Source organism: Aphelocoma coerulescens, chromosome 15 (genome assembly GCF_041296385.1).
Source record: "Aphelocoma coerulescens isolate FSJ_1873_10779 chromosome 15, UR_Acoe_1.0, whole genome shotgun sequence".
Taxonomy (NCBI): domain Eukaryota; kingdom Metazoa; phylum Chordata; class Aves; order Passeriformes; family Corvidae; genus Aphelocoma; species Aphelocoma coerulescens.
In genome coordinates this window covers 4,303,831-4,319,466 of record NC_091029.1, presented here as the reverse complement: position 1 = coordinate 4,319,466, position 15,636 = coordinate 4,303,831, and the positions used below count along the sequence as shown (strand labels likewise).

Sequence of the window (15,636 nt, the reverse complement as noted above, 5' to 3'; positions counted from 1 at the left end):
GGATTGCTTACTGGCATTCCCGGCCCCGGGGGGTGGCAGTTTGTACCGCCGAGAAGGCGCTGCCTATTGTGTTCTTCAGCAGCTTGAAATGGGGTTGATGTGTGTTGCAGCCACGCTCCTCTGGAGCTTTCCCAAAGGGGAAGAAATATTTCCTTTTCAAGTTGAGCAGCACGGAGCCAACAGATGGAGCAATCTCAGCGGGGCCCGTGGCCATGAGCACCCTCTCCTTGCCAGCCCCTCGGGGAAGGAGGGACTGTCACTGTCTGTACCCTCCTCCTGACACTGCTGGCGTTTCCCAGGTGCTGCAAGTGTAGGTTTTTTGCTCCCTTGGGGTGATAATTCCCTCTGTTTGGTAGGCTGAGGTCAGGGAGTGGGAGGAGAACTGGTCTGCAGCTGTACGGGAGCATCAGGGGCTGTGACAAAACTCGTGGGCTCTGTGTTTATTCGAGAGACTGAAGTGACTCCTTGTAGAGAAGTTCTGCTGGTCGGGATTCCTGGAAGGGCATCCAGGGATTGGGTGGTTTCTGTGGTGTGTGCCAGTCAAACTGGTTGAAAACTGGATGAGAACTGCACAGAGAACTCCTTCTGCCCCTGGTCAGGCTGGTGGGACCAGTGTGGCCTTACAGCATGTGCCTGCAGAAAGAATTAGGGTTTGTAAGGAACAAATCTTCAGGGAATTCAGTGCCAGCCAGCCCCTAACACACATACACCGAGCACCTGAGAGACTCCTGTTCCAGCAGGAACTCGGGAATGTCCTGAAAATCCAACAGGGGAGCTGTACACTGAGGGAAGGACCATTTTAATTTCCTGTATCTATATTAAAGCATTGCTTTAACTGTAAAGGAATGAACAGGCATCAATCCATAGGATGCTTTTCCTCTAGTCCTGTCCCTCCAGGGAATATGGACTTCCCACAGCGAGAGGCTGTGTGGGTGCTCATAGGAGCCTCCGGAGCACGCGGGGGGAAGCAAACAAACAAACAAGTCTGGAGGAGGGAAACGATTAGCCGAGCCTCAGCTGGTTGTTTCCCCTCTTGAATGGCCCTCTTTCATCAGGATGTGTTGGGACAAGTGCTTTTTCAAGCCAGGATATCAGTGGAAGACACAGTGTTCCCTAAAAGCCATCCAGTTCCCGGGGAGCATCAGCAGCCGCGATTCCTCTGCTCCGCACAGAAAATACGGTCGAGCTTTTCTTTGCCTTCTGGTGGTTTTTTATGGGTTTAGAAGCAAAAGGATGTGAGTTTTACAGCTGGTTATGAATCTTTTCGAACTCCCTGACTTCTGTCTGACGCTGGGGCCAGCACGATGCTGCCACCGTGCAGAGAAAACCAGCCCGAATTAGTATGTATGAGCCACTGGGTTGTGCTGCTTTGGGGCATCTGTCACCTCTCCTGTGGGGCAGAGGTTGGGGACGTTTTTCATGCCAGGATTTGGGTGTTCTTTAGGAGAGGGCTTGTTTTTTTTTTTTTTAAAAAAGCTCGGAGTTTTAATTGTTTACTGGAATTGCAGGGTTTTAAAGGGAGTTGGAATCTTTCTCACTGAGCTGTGTCCAGAGCAGTTGTGTGAAGTGGCAGAGAGTTCCCAGAGCGGAGATAAGGGCCGGGTTTGGGTAATGTTGTTGTTACAATGTGGTGTAAACTGTGAGCAAAGAGGCGTTTGGGTGTGTTCCCTGTGTCCAGCACCGTGCTGGGCACATGGAAACGGGAGCTGGTGTGGAGATGGGGAATGCTGGGGCTACGGGAGGGCTGTGTGCAGGGTAGGAACAGGGATTTCAGTGCAAATGGAAACCTTGCTCTCAGCAGGCTCCTAGTTTTCCTTTCCGGTTCGTTTCCACGCACGTGGATACACGGGAACAAAAATTTTGCAGTGTGAGTTGTCCTTTTCCTGGACCAATTGCTGCTCCAGCAGCACAGCTTTCCCTTTTGCCTGAAGCTGGGAATTGCTTTATTGTCACAGATTTCCTGACTGCAGCAGAGGAGAACATCTGGCAAGAGGTACCATCAGAGCAGGAGATCCTGATAACTTTGGGAAGGAGCTTTGTCTTTTCCAAGGTTTTTCCTGCTGTAGAAATCTTAGTCACTACTTTGAGATCAAAGATCCTTTGGGGGTAAAAGACTGGAGTAAAATATCCTATTTCAAGATATTTTTTTGCTTTCCCAAAGAAACTTTTCCCCAAATTCTCGGGATGGGAATGTTGTGAATTATCTCCTTGTGCATGATCTAAGCATTCCCTGCCTCTTGTGAGCGCTGAATATCCCATACATTGTGTGGGGGTCGCTGCCTTTGTGTCACTTCTGGCCTTTTTTAACGCTTTCCTGTGAGGTCTGGGGTGAGAAGGAAACAAGGCTCTTCCTGGCTGGCTGCTGGAAGGAGCCACATTCCCGTTTGCAGCCGTGGGTGCCGTTATCCCGAGCCAGGCTGAGCTCGGATCGCAGCAAAGCCCGCACGGCTCCTGCTCAGACACAGCCAGTGAGGTGAGGGGGGAGTGCTGGAATCCTGTGGGAATGGAAGTGGAGAATTGTTGGAATTCGAGTGCGCTTCTCCTGCTGCGTTTTATTGATCTTGTGGAGCCTGGAATTCAGGCAAAAATTTTAGTTCATTTTTTTAAAAGCGGCTGAAATCTCGAATTTAAATCTGATCCAGATTTTTTCTGGGGAATTCTTGAAATTCTGTTGAAAGAGGAGGAAGCTTTTCCTGGGAACTTGGGCTGTGTTTTTAAGAGACTGGAAAATCTGAAATGATGTGAATTTCATGTCTGTCCTCACAAAAATGCTGAGGTAGAACAGAGCATTGGGAGCTTTAACGCTCACTCCTGCCCCAAGGCAAAGACCATGGATAAAATATGGAATAGATGAGTGCTGGGAGTAGTAAGTCCAGTGGGATCATTTGCTGGAGCATAAGCAACTCCTGTGTAGCACAGTCTCATAATGGAGCATTTCTATTTAGTAGATGCAGACAGTAATTAACGGTGATCTATGGCTGTGAGCGTGGGGTGGCGGAAAATTGGGCTTTGGAACAACAAATGACTCTTGTGCTGTTTGGGGAGCAGAGGAAACACATCCTAAGCAATCCCTATGCAGCTAAAAGGTACCTCAGGAGACAGGGATTCTCAGCCGTGTGGGAAGCACAACTTCACTGCTTCTGGCCAGAGCTGCTCCAAACCATTTCCGAGATTCTCATGTGCGTCCAGGAGCAGCAAAATCCGGCTGTGCCAGTGCTGTTCTGCCTTCTCTTCCATTATGTTCCAGCCCTGGGTGTCATTTCTCTCTGGAAATGTCACTGTGTTTGCCCAGACTGTGTGTCCCAGGATGCTGATCCAGCCACAGCAGAGCCACACCTCTGCTCTTGGGCTGGTTGTTTTTCCCTGAGGGTTCAGAGCTGTGTCCTTTCCCTTGGGATGTGCAGGTTCCATCTCCGTTTCTCTTTAAAATCTACACAGTTGCAGGTTCTTGCTTTTGAATTCCAAAGAAATGTCAAGAACTGGAAGGAGCAGGAAGCAATGGGCTCTGAACCTGCTCTCCAGTCCCTTTGCAGGTCTTAGCCTGTAACAAGTCCAACCCTCTGCTTCTTTTAAGTTGCAGAATTCCATAATCAAGTGATAAAGTCATTTCCAGCCCATGACAGCTCAGGCAAGTATCTCCTGCAGGGGCTAAGTAATAAAACAGTGGTGGAAAATGACAGATAAATAATCCATGAATAATCCCAGAGCCATGCTGTGCAAGTGGCTGTGGCAAAATCCTACTATTTTAGTGAGGAAAGCCCTTCCTTCCCTAGATGTGGACATTTTACTGCTCTTTCCTTTCAGCTGACTCCTGTGTGGCTTTTTTTTCCAGCCTCAGCGAGAGCTTTTTCATGGTGAAAGGTGCAGCCCTTTTCTTACAGCAAGGAAACAGCTCCCAGGGCCAGCGAAGCCTCCAGCATCCCCACAAACATGCAGGTAATTGATTCAATCACCTCTGGAGATCCTTTTTCCCTCTCATCCAAAGGGACAGGCTGATGGCACCAGGTGGGTGACTGCCCAGGTTGTGCTGGTGAGCCTTGTACAACCTGCTGAGCAAGCCCAGGGTTTCAGCCCACATTCAGATTATTGAGTTTTTTATTGGGATCATTGAGTTTTGGTTTAAACTTTAATCATTCTCTTGGAACTGTGACTGGAGTAGAAATTTATTCTCTGTGGAAATCATGGCATTTTGCATGGCTCTCATTAGGCAGGGAAGCTTGGGCAGCCAGAAGGGCTGTGTGGGATCTCTCTCCCTATTTTCCCCAGCCACAGATGAGGAAATGTCACTTGAGCTTCAGTGATTTAACCTTTGCCTCCCCTTGGGCAGTCGTGGATGTCCTGGACATTTCTCCAGGGGCTCTCCCAGCCTTCAGTAATCCAAAGCTTGGGACTTTTTGCTTTGAAACTTCCTGTTGCTGGTTTTGTTTGGATGTTGCTGGTCAGAGGAAGGGATGTCTGATCAGGATTTGGGTGGCTGGATAGAATTACATTTGTCAGCTCCTCATATCCTGGTTTCAGGAAAACCCCCTTTCCTGTCAGCTCACCACAATCTGTAGGAGTTTATCATGATTTAAGAACAGACTGTCCTGCTTCCCCCAGTCCCTTCCAGTTGCCAAACTGGTGGGAAGAAATGGTAGGGAGTGGTATGGTGAGTGTACATACGGATTTGGAAGCAGATAAGGGCGTTCAGGGAAGCGGATTCTGCTTCCCCAGTTTTTATACCCTCCACCTTTGGCAGTTTGGGAATGGGTGGTTACTGGGCAGGAAGAACTGGGATTTTGGGGCATTTTGGGAGCCTATGGGAAAGGCACAGTGTGGTACTGTGTGGTGCTGCTTAGCAAACACTCCAGCACAAAGGGGGTGTTTGAATGCCAGGCTTGGCTTTGGGTTACTTTAACTGTCAGCAATTCCATATACCCAGCAAACAGCCTACGGAAGGAATTTTATCTCACATGGAAAGTTATGAGTGCATTACTGAGTTATTAGATGGGAACTTGGTTTGTTTTCCTGTAGATTCCTTGTTCCTTTCATCTGCTTTCCCCAAACAGAAATGTACCCACAGACCTAGAGCTGAAGGGACTTGGTGCATGAGCAGAACTTGGAGAGTTCATCCCCCTGGAGGTCACTCGTGCTCAGCCACACCCTCTGTAGGGCCAGTGGGGCTGATCCCACATGCTGGGGGTGATTCACAGCTCAAAGGTGTTCTTTCCTCCTTTGTTCCCGTTTTTTTAATCTGAGTTTTTCCTCCTCTTCTTCCTCACCTGTTCTCATGGCCAAACCCATCTGTCCTCTCTAAGGTGCTGTGACAGGAAGAGAATCCTCACTTGTGCCAGGCACAGCTGGTCTCAATAGATTTGGTGGCTTCCAAATACCATAAGGTTGGGTTCTCACACATCCAGGGAATGCCCATCCAAGAATCTCTCTGTTCTTAGTATTCTCTGGGACAGCAAAGTTAATTGACCTCCCTTAATTAGTATTTTTTGACTTGGAAACATCCAATTTCTTTAAAGGTCAGGACACTGCTGATTCTTAGTGCAGAAAGAGCCCCTTTCTGATGACTGCCCTGCTTTCTGTGCAGGTGACTTGCCCCAGCACCTCCAGGTGATGATCAACCTCCTGCGCTGCGAGGACAGGATCAAACTGGTAAGGACAGGTGCATTTTCCTGCTCTCATTTCTGTTGGAAGTGTATGCAACAGACCTGTAGAGGAGCAGGAAAAGCATTGGCAAATCCTAGATTTCAGAGCTGCCTTAACTCTGTGCTGGTTTCCAGCCCTGCCCCATTTTCCTGACCACTCCTTTTGCCCTGGTCCTTATGTCCAGGTAATGAGTTGGGTCAGGGAATCGCTCTGCCTGAAATGTATTGTTTTGTTAGATTCAATTTTCCAGCCAGCTGACAAACACTAGTACAGGAGGAGAGACAAGACCTTGCTGATGCTCTTGGACACTTTTAAGTCAGCCTTGAAATTGCATCAGCTGGGCTGGGCTTCCTTTTGAAGAAACCTGCAGATAAAAATCTGCTGTAAAAGTCACTTCTCTGCAGAGAAGTGGATGCCAGTTGTGCCTCCTGTGGGACTAACCTATTTCAGTGAAGGCTTGTGAGTGGGAGAATCCTCTGAGCCTGCCTGTTTCCAGCTCAGTGCATCACCAATGTTTTTTACACTTCCTGCTTGAAACTTCAGAACGAACCTTTGGGTTACATTTTGTAGCATTTCCCCAAACTGGAGAGGATAATCTCGGCTAATCTTCCCCTCACTGGCAGCAAGCCTTGCTGTATCTTCCATACTGCACTAAATAAAGCTTTTGGGCATAATGAAAACTTCAGAAGCCTCGTGCAGCAGTGGCAGCACTAATGAGGCAGAGGTGGTTTGCAGGCCGTGCGTTTGGAGAGCGTGTGGAGCGACCGCGTGCGCTACATGGTGGTGGTGTACAGCAACGGGCGGCAGGACACCGAGGAGAACATCCTGCTGGGAGTGGACTTTTCCAGCAAGGAGAGGTAGGTCAGAGCTGGGAACCAGGCAGGATGGGCTCTCTGGCAGCACCAAACTGTCCCCGAGCAGTTGGGTTACCTGCATCTGCGGATTCCAGCAGGAGAAAGGACACGGGGCTGAGTTTTCTGACGTTTTTATTCCAGAAAGTTTTCAGTCTCCGTGGAATCCAGGGCCGTGGCATCCACCTCACCAGTGGGAGTTTTTGCCTGCTCCCTGCAAAATGCTCTTGCAGACACATTTGCAAAACTGGAGCTCGTTCTCTCCCCCAGACTCCAGTGTGTTGATGGAATGATGCAATGGAGCTGCTTTTGGGGAGTAGCTTTGTTGCCAAATAACGTCAAAAAACAATACTGCAGAAGTAGCTCCAAAACCAACAAACAACTGTGTCAGCAACGAGCTGTTCCTTTTGTCTGACTGATAAGAGCACACAGTATTTGGAAAAGCAAGTGAAATACTTTGTTATCACAGCCCCTCTCAGATCATTCCAGTTCTGGTGAGTAAACCAAGGCAGCAAAGCTCTTGGCTCAGGGAGAAGGGACTGGTTTGGCAGAGCTGGAGTCGGAGGCTGGAGCTGCCAGGCTGTTGTGTGTGTTCTCCCAGGATTTAACAAGCTGCCCCATCCTTGTGGTGCAGCCACTGTGAGTTTTGTTTAATTCTGGAAAACCTTACTGGTGGTTTCCCCTGGAAAGTGGGAAGGGGAAGCTTTGCACAGCAGAGGGATCTGTAGGGAAGCTCCCAGCTGTGCCTTCCTCGTAAGATTATTGTCATTGGCTTTGATGCTGCCTCTGTTCAGCTCTGAAATTCCCATGTGGCATTCCCTTGGTGTGCCACAGCACTGGAAGTTCGCCATGTCGCCTCCACTCTGAACCAACCTGGCATTCATTTGCTCCTGGTGATTACTGATGTGAGACAAGAGGAAAGATGGATTTGTGTTGCTGTCTGCATCCCAATTTCCTTTAAAACCTGAATATCTCAGTAGCTTAATTATTTACTGCTGGAAGTTCCTGGCCTTCATTATAGCAGGGTTTTCTTGCCAGATTGCCTGTCTGAACTGAAAGTGTTCTTTTGGGTCAGATAAACCCCTGAAATCCATTTTTATCTGTTCCACCAGCTAAAGTGATCCCATGGAGCAATCACCATGAGTTATCACCTTGTCAGACCTTCAGACTCCAGCCTCCAGTTTTATTTGATGGCCTAAAATATTACGAGGGATTACTAGAGCAAGGCTTGAGGATTTTAAAAATTAAAGAGTATTAATAATTTAGGCTATTGGCATGATCACATCGTGGCCTATATTTAACATCCTGTCTCACCATCTCTCTTCCAGTAAAAGCTGCACTATAGGAATGGTTCTTCGTCTGTGGAGTGATACTAAAATCCATCTGGATGGGGATGGGTAAGAAACCACATTAAAAGGATAAATGGGAATGTCCTTCCCTATCTGGGGGCTGCTCTAGGAGAGATTCTCCATCACCTTGCAAATGAAGGGCCCATTTTGGATTCATGGCTGCAGAGTCCTCTTACTCAGACAGTGAGCTCTTGTCTTGCTGCCCTCACACTGCTCCCATGGTTCCAGGGAATGCTCTGAAACCCCACTGAGGGCTGGAGCTCCCATTCCTGGCAGCCTCTTGCCATTCTTATTTGAGAGGTTGGAAAATCAGTGAGAGAAATTCTCATCCTGGTTCTTTTGGCCTGTGAGTGCCCCAGTGCAGTAGCTGTTTGTAGAGAGCAGGCTGGGGTGGAGAGAAAAGCGGTTTTTGACTTGATTTTCCCTCTCTCCACCAGTGGCTTCAGCGTGAGCACTGCAGGGAGGATGCACATCTTCAAACCTGTATCAGTGCAAGCCATGTGGTACGTGAGGGGCTGGGCTCAGGGAGAGACTCTTCTTTCTGTCAGTAAATTCAAAAAAAATAATCAGCTGCATTTTAGCCTTCTCCACGATGGGTATTTAGTGAGCTGCAGCAGAGAGCTGCTTCCCTGTGTCAGCAGAGGGGCTGTGGGAATCCTGATCCCAAACCAGGATCTGCTGCTTCAGTTCAGAGCAGCTCTGTGTCCTTCAGCACGGGGGAAGTGGCACCAGAGAGATGAATAAATATGAAAGATGAACTTGAATTCCTGGAGCTGCAAACCAAGAATTTCCTCTCTCTGCATGTTTCTCTCACTGGCTGACAGAGGAGGTGCAGGGCCCATTGCCAGCCTATGGCATTCCTTGTGTCCTGCCCCATTCCTGGGGTTCCTGCAGCCCCAGGTGCCCGTTCACCTTTCAGCTCCTGCCACCCCTCCCCAGTGCAGGGATTCCAAACCCCTGAAGCAGAGGTGGCTGAGTCAGCAGTGGCTGAGCCAGCAAATTCCTCCCTGAAGAGGCTGCTCCACATGGAACTGCATCTCCCTGTGCCTCGGCAGTGCTGGCTCCCGTTGGAGCCTGGAGAGATCCCTGTTCCTGCAGCATCTCATAGGGAACAGATACAGATGTGGAGAAGGATGTTGTGCTAGGGATGATTTGGTACAGACACAAAAAAAGCTCCTGTTCCTGTCAGTTTTGAATTTGGCCCCTCCTGTTGCCAGCCTTGGCCATGGTTGATGTGTTCAGTGCAACAACTTCGGAGTAGAGCCTTAAAGAAAGGAAAAATTGAGGAGGGAAGGAGGGAAAAAGTAATGTTAGGATTTACAAAAACAAATGACCCAATCTGGGCCTTGTCCCTGGAGCCTGTCAGAGGCCAGGAATGCTGGTAAATATGCATCAGGCTCCTTGCTGGAGGTGGATGGAAAATTGTCCCTGTTCTTTATCTTCCTTTGGCTGTACAAGTTGGTTAATGATTAGATCCCAGAGCGACTTGTGCCTCCTTTTTCCCTGTTAATTAGGAGAAGATTTCAGCCCCTGCCTTGGCCCTGCTGTGAGAAGCCCCCAAGGTGCAGTTTGTGCCTCTTTGAGCTCTGACACCATAAATCTGCTGCTTTCAAAGAGCAAACTGCAACAACTAATGCTGAAAATCACTTTTTCTCCGTGAAATCCTCTCAGCTCCTGCTCTGTCTGCTCACAGCTGCCCAAATCTTTTCTCCCACCCTGCAGGTCTGCTTTACAGATCCTCCACAAAGCCTGTGAAGTTGCCAGGAGGTACAACTACTTCCCAGGGGGGGTGGCCTTGGTGTGGGCCACCTACTACGAGAGCTGCATCAGCTCGGACCAGAGCTGCATCAACGAGTGGAACGCGATGCAGGACCTGGAGTCCACCCGCCCCGACTCCCCAGCCCTCTTTGTTGACAAGTCAGTGCTGGATTTTATTTGGAAAAGTTTGCTTGGCTCGTGAAGGAAATCTCCCCTTCTCTCTGTTCCTCCTGCCCTGGTTCGTTTTTGGGGTTGCGAAAGCAACAAAAGAGAATTTGCGTGAAATAATCAGACCTGAAACTTCAGCTGGTGATAAAGTGTATGAGCACCAACAAGCTGCTTTTTTCCAGTTATTCTTATAAAAAAATCCCTTTCCCCCTACTCCTCAGTGCTGTGCATGTGCTGCCAGCCTGGAATCATCCTCTCCTATTCCTGTTCCTTCCCAGGCCAACGGAAAGGGAACGAACAGAGAGGCTCATTAAAGCCAAGCTCCGGAGCATCATGACCAGCAAAGACCTGGAAAATGTGACTTCCAAGGAGGTAAATATAAAAATTCTCACTCTTATTCTTCCTGCCAGACTCCCTCTCCAGAGGGTGGTGAGGAGGCACCATATGCCTGGGTATCACTGGCTTTGGAATGTGCATTCCAACCGTTCTGTAAAGGCTCTGCTCTGGCTTTGCTGCACCTCCCTCCTGAGAAATCAGGATAATCCCAGCATCAGAACTGTCTTGCAGGACCTCAGTAACAACTGTGTGGGTTTCAAGTCAAATTTTAAGGTTTTATTTCCTTTTTTTTTCCCTGGACAAATGTCAGAGGACCTTGCAGACAGCGTGTTGCTGGTGAGTTTATGGATGGAAAATCACAAATCAAGGCTAGAGCTCGTTTGGATCCATCCCCCAGGCTGGTGTAATCCATCCACCCACAGTGCAGACGTGATCAGAGTGGAAATAGTTCTTTTTGGGGTGGGTTTTTGGTTTTTAAGGGAGGTTATTAACATGCAAGTGGTAGGAGGAAGCTGAGAACTTGTCTGTCTGTGGACGGGTTCCTCATTCCTGCTGCAGACAAGCTCTTGGTTTTTATCTCTCAAATTATTATTTTTAAGGAGCAGGTACCCCAAAGTACTTTTTTTTCCCCTCTTAAATGTTACCTGAAGCTTCATTTACAGCTTCTGAGTTTGGGGGTTTAGGATACCAGGATGCCAGGGCAGGGGACTGTGGTTTTAAACTGCCAGAGGGCAGGGATAGATGGGATAATGGGAAGAAATCCTTCCCTGAGAGAGTGGTGAGGGGCTGGGATGGAATTCCCAGAGAAGCTGTGGCTGCTGCATCCCTGGAAGTGTCTAAGGCCAGCTTGGATGGGGCTTGGAGCAACCTGGGACAGTGGAAGGGACAGGGAAGAGATGAGCTTTAAGGTCCCTTCCCACAAAAACCATTCTGGGATAATTGGAGAGATGCCACATAGGGAAATTCCTGGTCTCCAGAAGGTTGAGTCCCTGTTGCTGTTTTTAATGAAGGACAGAAAAGTGTTTTGAGGGAAGTGCCCACAAATGTTTCTGTTGGACACCAAGATTCCAGTGCCATCCGTTGTCTTTGCTCTGCAGATCCGAAACGAGCTGGAGAAACACATGAACTGCAACTTGAAGGAATTCAAGGAATTTATAGACAATGAAATGCTGCTGATCCTGGGTCAGATGGACAAACCATCCCTGATTTTTGATCATTTGTACCTGGTGAGTGTGAGGAGCTCCAGGAGAGCTGGGCTATGCTGTGTCCAATCCTTTGCCACTAGATGGTACTCCAGGCAAAACCAGGCTCTGCCTCTGCAACAAAGACTTCCCAGAGATGAACAGTTTGTGCCCGTTGGGGCTTTTTGTTGTTGTTCTGGAGAGAGTCAGAGGAAGTGCTCGTGTTTGAGAGCAAAAGCTGCTTTTTAACAGTTTTAAGCTTTCTCTTGCAAAGGTTTGGGGGGAATCCAAGGTGTAGCCACCCCCAGAGCTTTCAGGATGTGCCTCACTTCTTGTGTGTGGCATGTCTGGGATCACAGGTGTATTCACTTTCTTCCCCTGAGGTATTTCTCCCTGTGTTTAAAAATCCAGAGTGGCCAGGGGCAGTGATTTGGGATGAGTTCAGTCACACCCTGACCTAGAACTAACTCTGTGGCTCAGTTGTGCCCTTGTCCCTGCTTCAGCAGATCCCTGCCTGCTCAGGACAGGACATCTGTCCATGCCCTACTCCTATCTCAGAGGCTGTTCCCAGCATTCCAGTCAGCTCAGGAGAATGGCTGGGGCTGGGGGGTGGCAGAATTTTAGGAAAAAGGGCTGCTTTGGGGCCCCTTGGAAATGTGTGTTTGTGGCTGTTGCAGGGCTCCGAGTGGAACGCTTCCAACCTGGAGGAGCTGCAGGGCTCGGGGTGAGTACTGCCCCTGCCAGGCTCCAAACCTTCTGCTGTGTGCCTGCAATTCCCCCAGGACTCTGGAGAGGACCTTTGTAGGCTCTAGGGATGATTTGGGGCCCATTCTCAGCCATGGAGTAACTTCCCACCAGCAGCTCTGTGGAAAAATCTCTCCAACCTCACTTTCATCACCAGCACAGAGGGAAAATAACAAACCTTGTCATTTGTGAGGTCCATCAGGATCTCCATCCCCACAGTGTGCCCAGTGCTGTGCCAGGTGTGAATTCCTGCAGGCTGCAGAGGAGCAAAGGTTACAGCACTAAGGAAAAGTCTCCATCCAGATGGAGCAGAGCTGCCTGGGGATGAGCAAGCTCCTCCTCACCTGCCTGGGCAGGCAGCTCCAGGTGTCTCTCCCATCACCACGGTGCTGCTTGGCTCTGTTCCCTGCCACACTTTTTGGATCAGGGAGAATTCTGCCTATAAATATTTGCTGCTTGCCCAAGGCCTGCACCAGCCTTGGTGTGAGGAACTGAAATTCTTCACAGTTTCAGCACTGCTGAAAATACTTCATTTGGAGTCCTTGGGAGCAGATGTCTGCACATCTTGGGACAAGGAAATCAAGCAGGGTGTTAATGATTATGTCCTGCATTGGGACATGCAGTGTCCAAAGGCAAAGCTGGACAAATTCTGAGACAAATATCCTGTGTCCTTGATTTGTCTGAGTGATAGGAGGTGATAAATCAATCTGGACATTCATTCTCGGGTACATTGTTATCCCTGCTGTGATGTTTGGCAGGAACTGAGAGATAACATGTGACTCTCTCATGGTTTTGGTGAGAAAGAAAGGGAAGGGATTGCAGCTAAAGCCTGCAGCTGGAGATGGTGATCCCTGGGTTCTGCTCCCAGATGATTCACTTCTTTCTGCGTCCCCAGAGCTGTGTGGCACGGCAAGGAGCTCCTGGTTGGGTTACACAGACTCAGAGACAATAAATGGCATAAAATAAACTTCTCCCTCCTGTGCCCAGGATGTTTGGACGCTTTGGGATGTGCTGGCAGTGCGAGGTGGCTGAACGGCCTCCTGTGTGCCCCGTGTCACTGGCTGTCCTGGGGGATTGGGATTAGGGCTGTGGGTAAAACCTTACAGCTCATGTTGGGTGGGATTCCATGAGTTCACAGCGTCCCTCAGTGCCTGTTTGATGACCATGGCAGCTCAGGGTGTCTCTCCTCATGCCCACAGCATTGACTACATCCTGAACGTCACCCGGGAAATCGACAACTTCTTCCCGGGCCTGTTCGCCTATCACAACATCCGCGTGTACGACGAGGAGACCACGGACCTGCTGGCACACTGGAACGAGGCTTATCACTTCATCAACAAGGCCAAGTGAGTGCTGGGACACCTGGCCCTGGGGGAGGGCACATCCCAGCTCTCCGTGTCTCTTCTGGAGCCCTCCCGAAGCCACATGAGCTGCAGGGCCTTGGCATCATCGTTCTGCATCCCCAGAGCTCCCTTGTGCCCTGTCCCTTCCTGGACTGGCATTAACCTGTTCCTAGCCCAGTGTTTTTATTGCTACTTTCTTTTGCTTCCAAAAGGAAATGAGGATGTTTCCTGTTCTGGAGAAGTTCTGGAGCTGCTCCAGCACGTGTCCATGTTGGATCTGCCCCAGCTGTCTCTGCAGGCAGAGCCCATCAAACCCTGCTGGGCCTTTACACTCAGCCTTTTCCCAGTGATCCCAGCATCCAAAGACTTGGATGGAGGCAGGAGGCTTTCTCTGAAATGAGGCTGCCCATCTCTAACTCCCAGCTTTTCTGGACAGGGACTCTTCTCCTGGCCCACATAATCTGAAGCGTTCCTCCCCTCTGGAGCCGTGGTGCAGGGTGGGCAGAAGCAGGAAGCGCCATCCCTCCTCTGTAACAAATCCATAACCGGTGACACGGGATTTACTCTCCTGTTTGTCCTCCTGCAGGAAGAACCACTCCAAGTGCCTGGTGCACTGCAAGATGGGCGTGAGCCGCTCTGCATCCACCGTCATCGCCTATGCCATGAAGGAATTCGGCTGGTCCCTGGAAAAGGCCTACAACTACGTGAAGCAGAAGCGCAGCATCGCGCGGCCCAACGCCGGCTTCATGCGGCAGCTGCTGGAGTACGAGGGCATCTTGGATGCCAGGTAAGGCTCGGGATGAGTGGGAAGGAAAGGAGCTGATTGTGGATAACGTCACAAAGGATTGCTGGATCTCTGTGGGGCTCTGTCGCTGTCGTGCCCACAGATGTGTGAGGGGTGTAGCCTGAAGGGTCCCTTTAGAAGGGCACAGGCAGAATCCTGGGCCAATTGTACTTTCCCCAAACCTTCCCTGTGCCAGGCTCCCTGCATGGAAATTAGCTGGGAGAGCTGCTCTGGTGTAATTCAGTGAGGGTTTCTCCGTGCTTGGGAAGCACATTTGGATTTCTCAGCAGCCAGTGCTGCTCAGCACAGCATTGTTCTTGTTTTATGAGGCAGAACTGAGCTCAGGCCGTGCCGGAGGCGAAGCGTTTGTGGTTCTGTGCCAATCCCAGGGCTCGGTCACTGCAAGGGCTGTAGTATTTATCTTCTAAGGATAGAGGCGAGAATTCTGTCCCCCGGTTCAGCAGGAGCTGTGCCACGGCACATGCAGAGGGGTCAGTTTGGGGTGTTCTGCTCTGAGGAGGCTTCTGTGCCCTGGGGGGGTCTCCCAAGATCTGATCCCACCATGGCTGCTCTCAGGGCACTGCTCTGGAATGGGCGGGTGTGGGGAAAAAGTCCTGATGCTGAAGGTGATTTTTCCAAGTGGGATCTCTGGTGTGGGCCCAGCCCTTGGGTTCTGGGCTGTGGGGAGGGAGGGAAGCTCCTGGCACTGAGCATGCTGCAGTTGCAGGGCAGTCACTCATGTCCTTGTCCCGTCCTCAGCAAGCAGCGCCACAATAAACTGTGGAAGCAGCAGGCAGAGAGCAACCTGCCCCAGAACACCGACGGCACCACGGGATCGGGAGACTTCTTACTGGAGAGCTTGGACATTGATCTGGAAAACCGCCTGGCTGACCTGGACATGCCTTCCCAGTCGGCCTACCTGGAGAACCGCGCCGGCTCCGACGGCTCCGTGGGCTTCGATTACTGCTTCCGCCGCCTCTCGGACACGCTGCTGGAGAACAAGATTCCCGGGGACAGAGAGGGCTTCTTCCACATGGAGCAGCAGCTGGAGCGCGATGCCCTGGTGGGACAGCCTCCATCTGCACCGTCCCAGGGGAGGCTGCTGGAGACAGGAAAGGCGCCAGAGAGAGCGGAGCTGCTGGCAGAGCTGGGCGGCTTCTGTGAGAAGGAGGCGAAGAAGAAACTGGACTTCAGCCCCAGGAAGGGAAGGATGGTCCTTGGGGCGCCGGGGGAGGACGGTGTCAGGGAGGAAAATCCCATGGAGAAGTGGAAGCGACGTTTGTCCATGCACAAGGAGGAGAGCAGGCTCAATAGGGAGAACTTGAATAACAACAACAGCAAAAGGAGTTGCCCAGAGGATTTTGAGGTGCGTATGGAGGTGAGATGGAGGTGATTGGCATGGCTGACTCTGCTGCAAGTGAAACTGCTCTTCTCATCCTCATAGCCCAGTTTCATTTGACTTGGATAAAGCCTTTCATTCCATGA

The 15,636-nt window shown here is 50.3% G+C and overlaps 1 protein-coding gene across 2 annotated transcripts in view; it reads left to right on the top strand.

The window, feature by feature from the left end:
* SSH1 (slingshot protein phosphatase 1) overlaps nucleotides 1-15,636 on the top strand; it is a 34,140-nt gene that overhangs the window by 13,655 nt on the left and 4,849 nt on the right. The window contains exons 1-13 of one of the 2 annotated variants that reach the window (XM_069031292.1): nucleotides 1,127-1,340; nucleotides 3,833-3,936; nucleotides 5,579-5,643; nucleotides 6,373-6,494; nucleotides 7,817-7,885; nucleotides 8,275-8,340; nucleotides 9,560-9,754; nucleotides 10,042-10,135; nucleotides 11,197-11,325; nucleotides 11,958-12,004; nucleotides 13,224-13,370; nucleotides 13,954-14,154; nucleotides 14,911-15,517. In XM_069031292.1, coding sequence (XP_068887393.1) covers nucleotides 1,255-1,340; nucleotides 3,833-3,936; nucleotides 5,579-5,643; nucleotides 6,373-6,494; nucleotides 7,817-7,885; nucleotides 8,275-8,340; nucleotides 9,560-9,754; nucleotides 10,042-10,135; nucleotides 11,197-11,325; nucleotides 11,958-12,004; nucleotides 13,224-13,370; nucleotides 13,954-14,154; nucleotides 14,911-15,517 — 1,932 coding nt within the window. In that variant the 5' untranslated portion in view covers nucleotides 1,127-1,254. Of the gene's footprint in view, nucleotides 1-1,126; nucleotides 1,341-3,832; nucleotides 3,937-5,578; nucleotides 5,644-6,372; nucleotides 6,495-7,816; nucleotides 7,886-8,274; nucleotides 8,341-9,559; nucleotides 9,755-10,041; nucleotides 10,136-11,196; nucleotides 11,326-11,957; nucleotides 12,005-13,223; nucleotides 13,371-13,953; nucleotides 14,155-14,910; nucleotides 15,518-15,636 lie in introns of those variants that run through there. The other variant, XM_069031291.1, reaches the window with a different exon arrangement.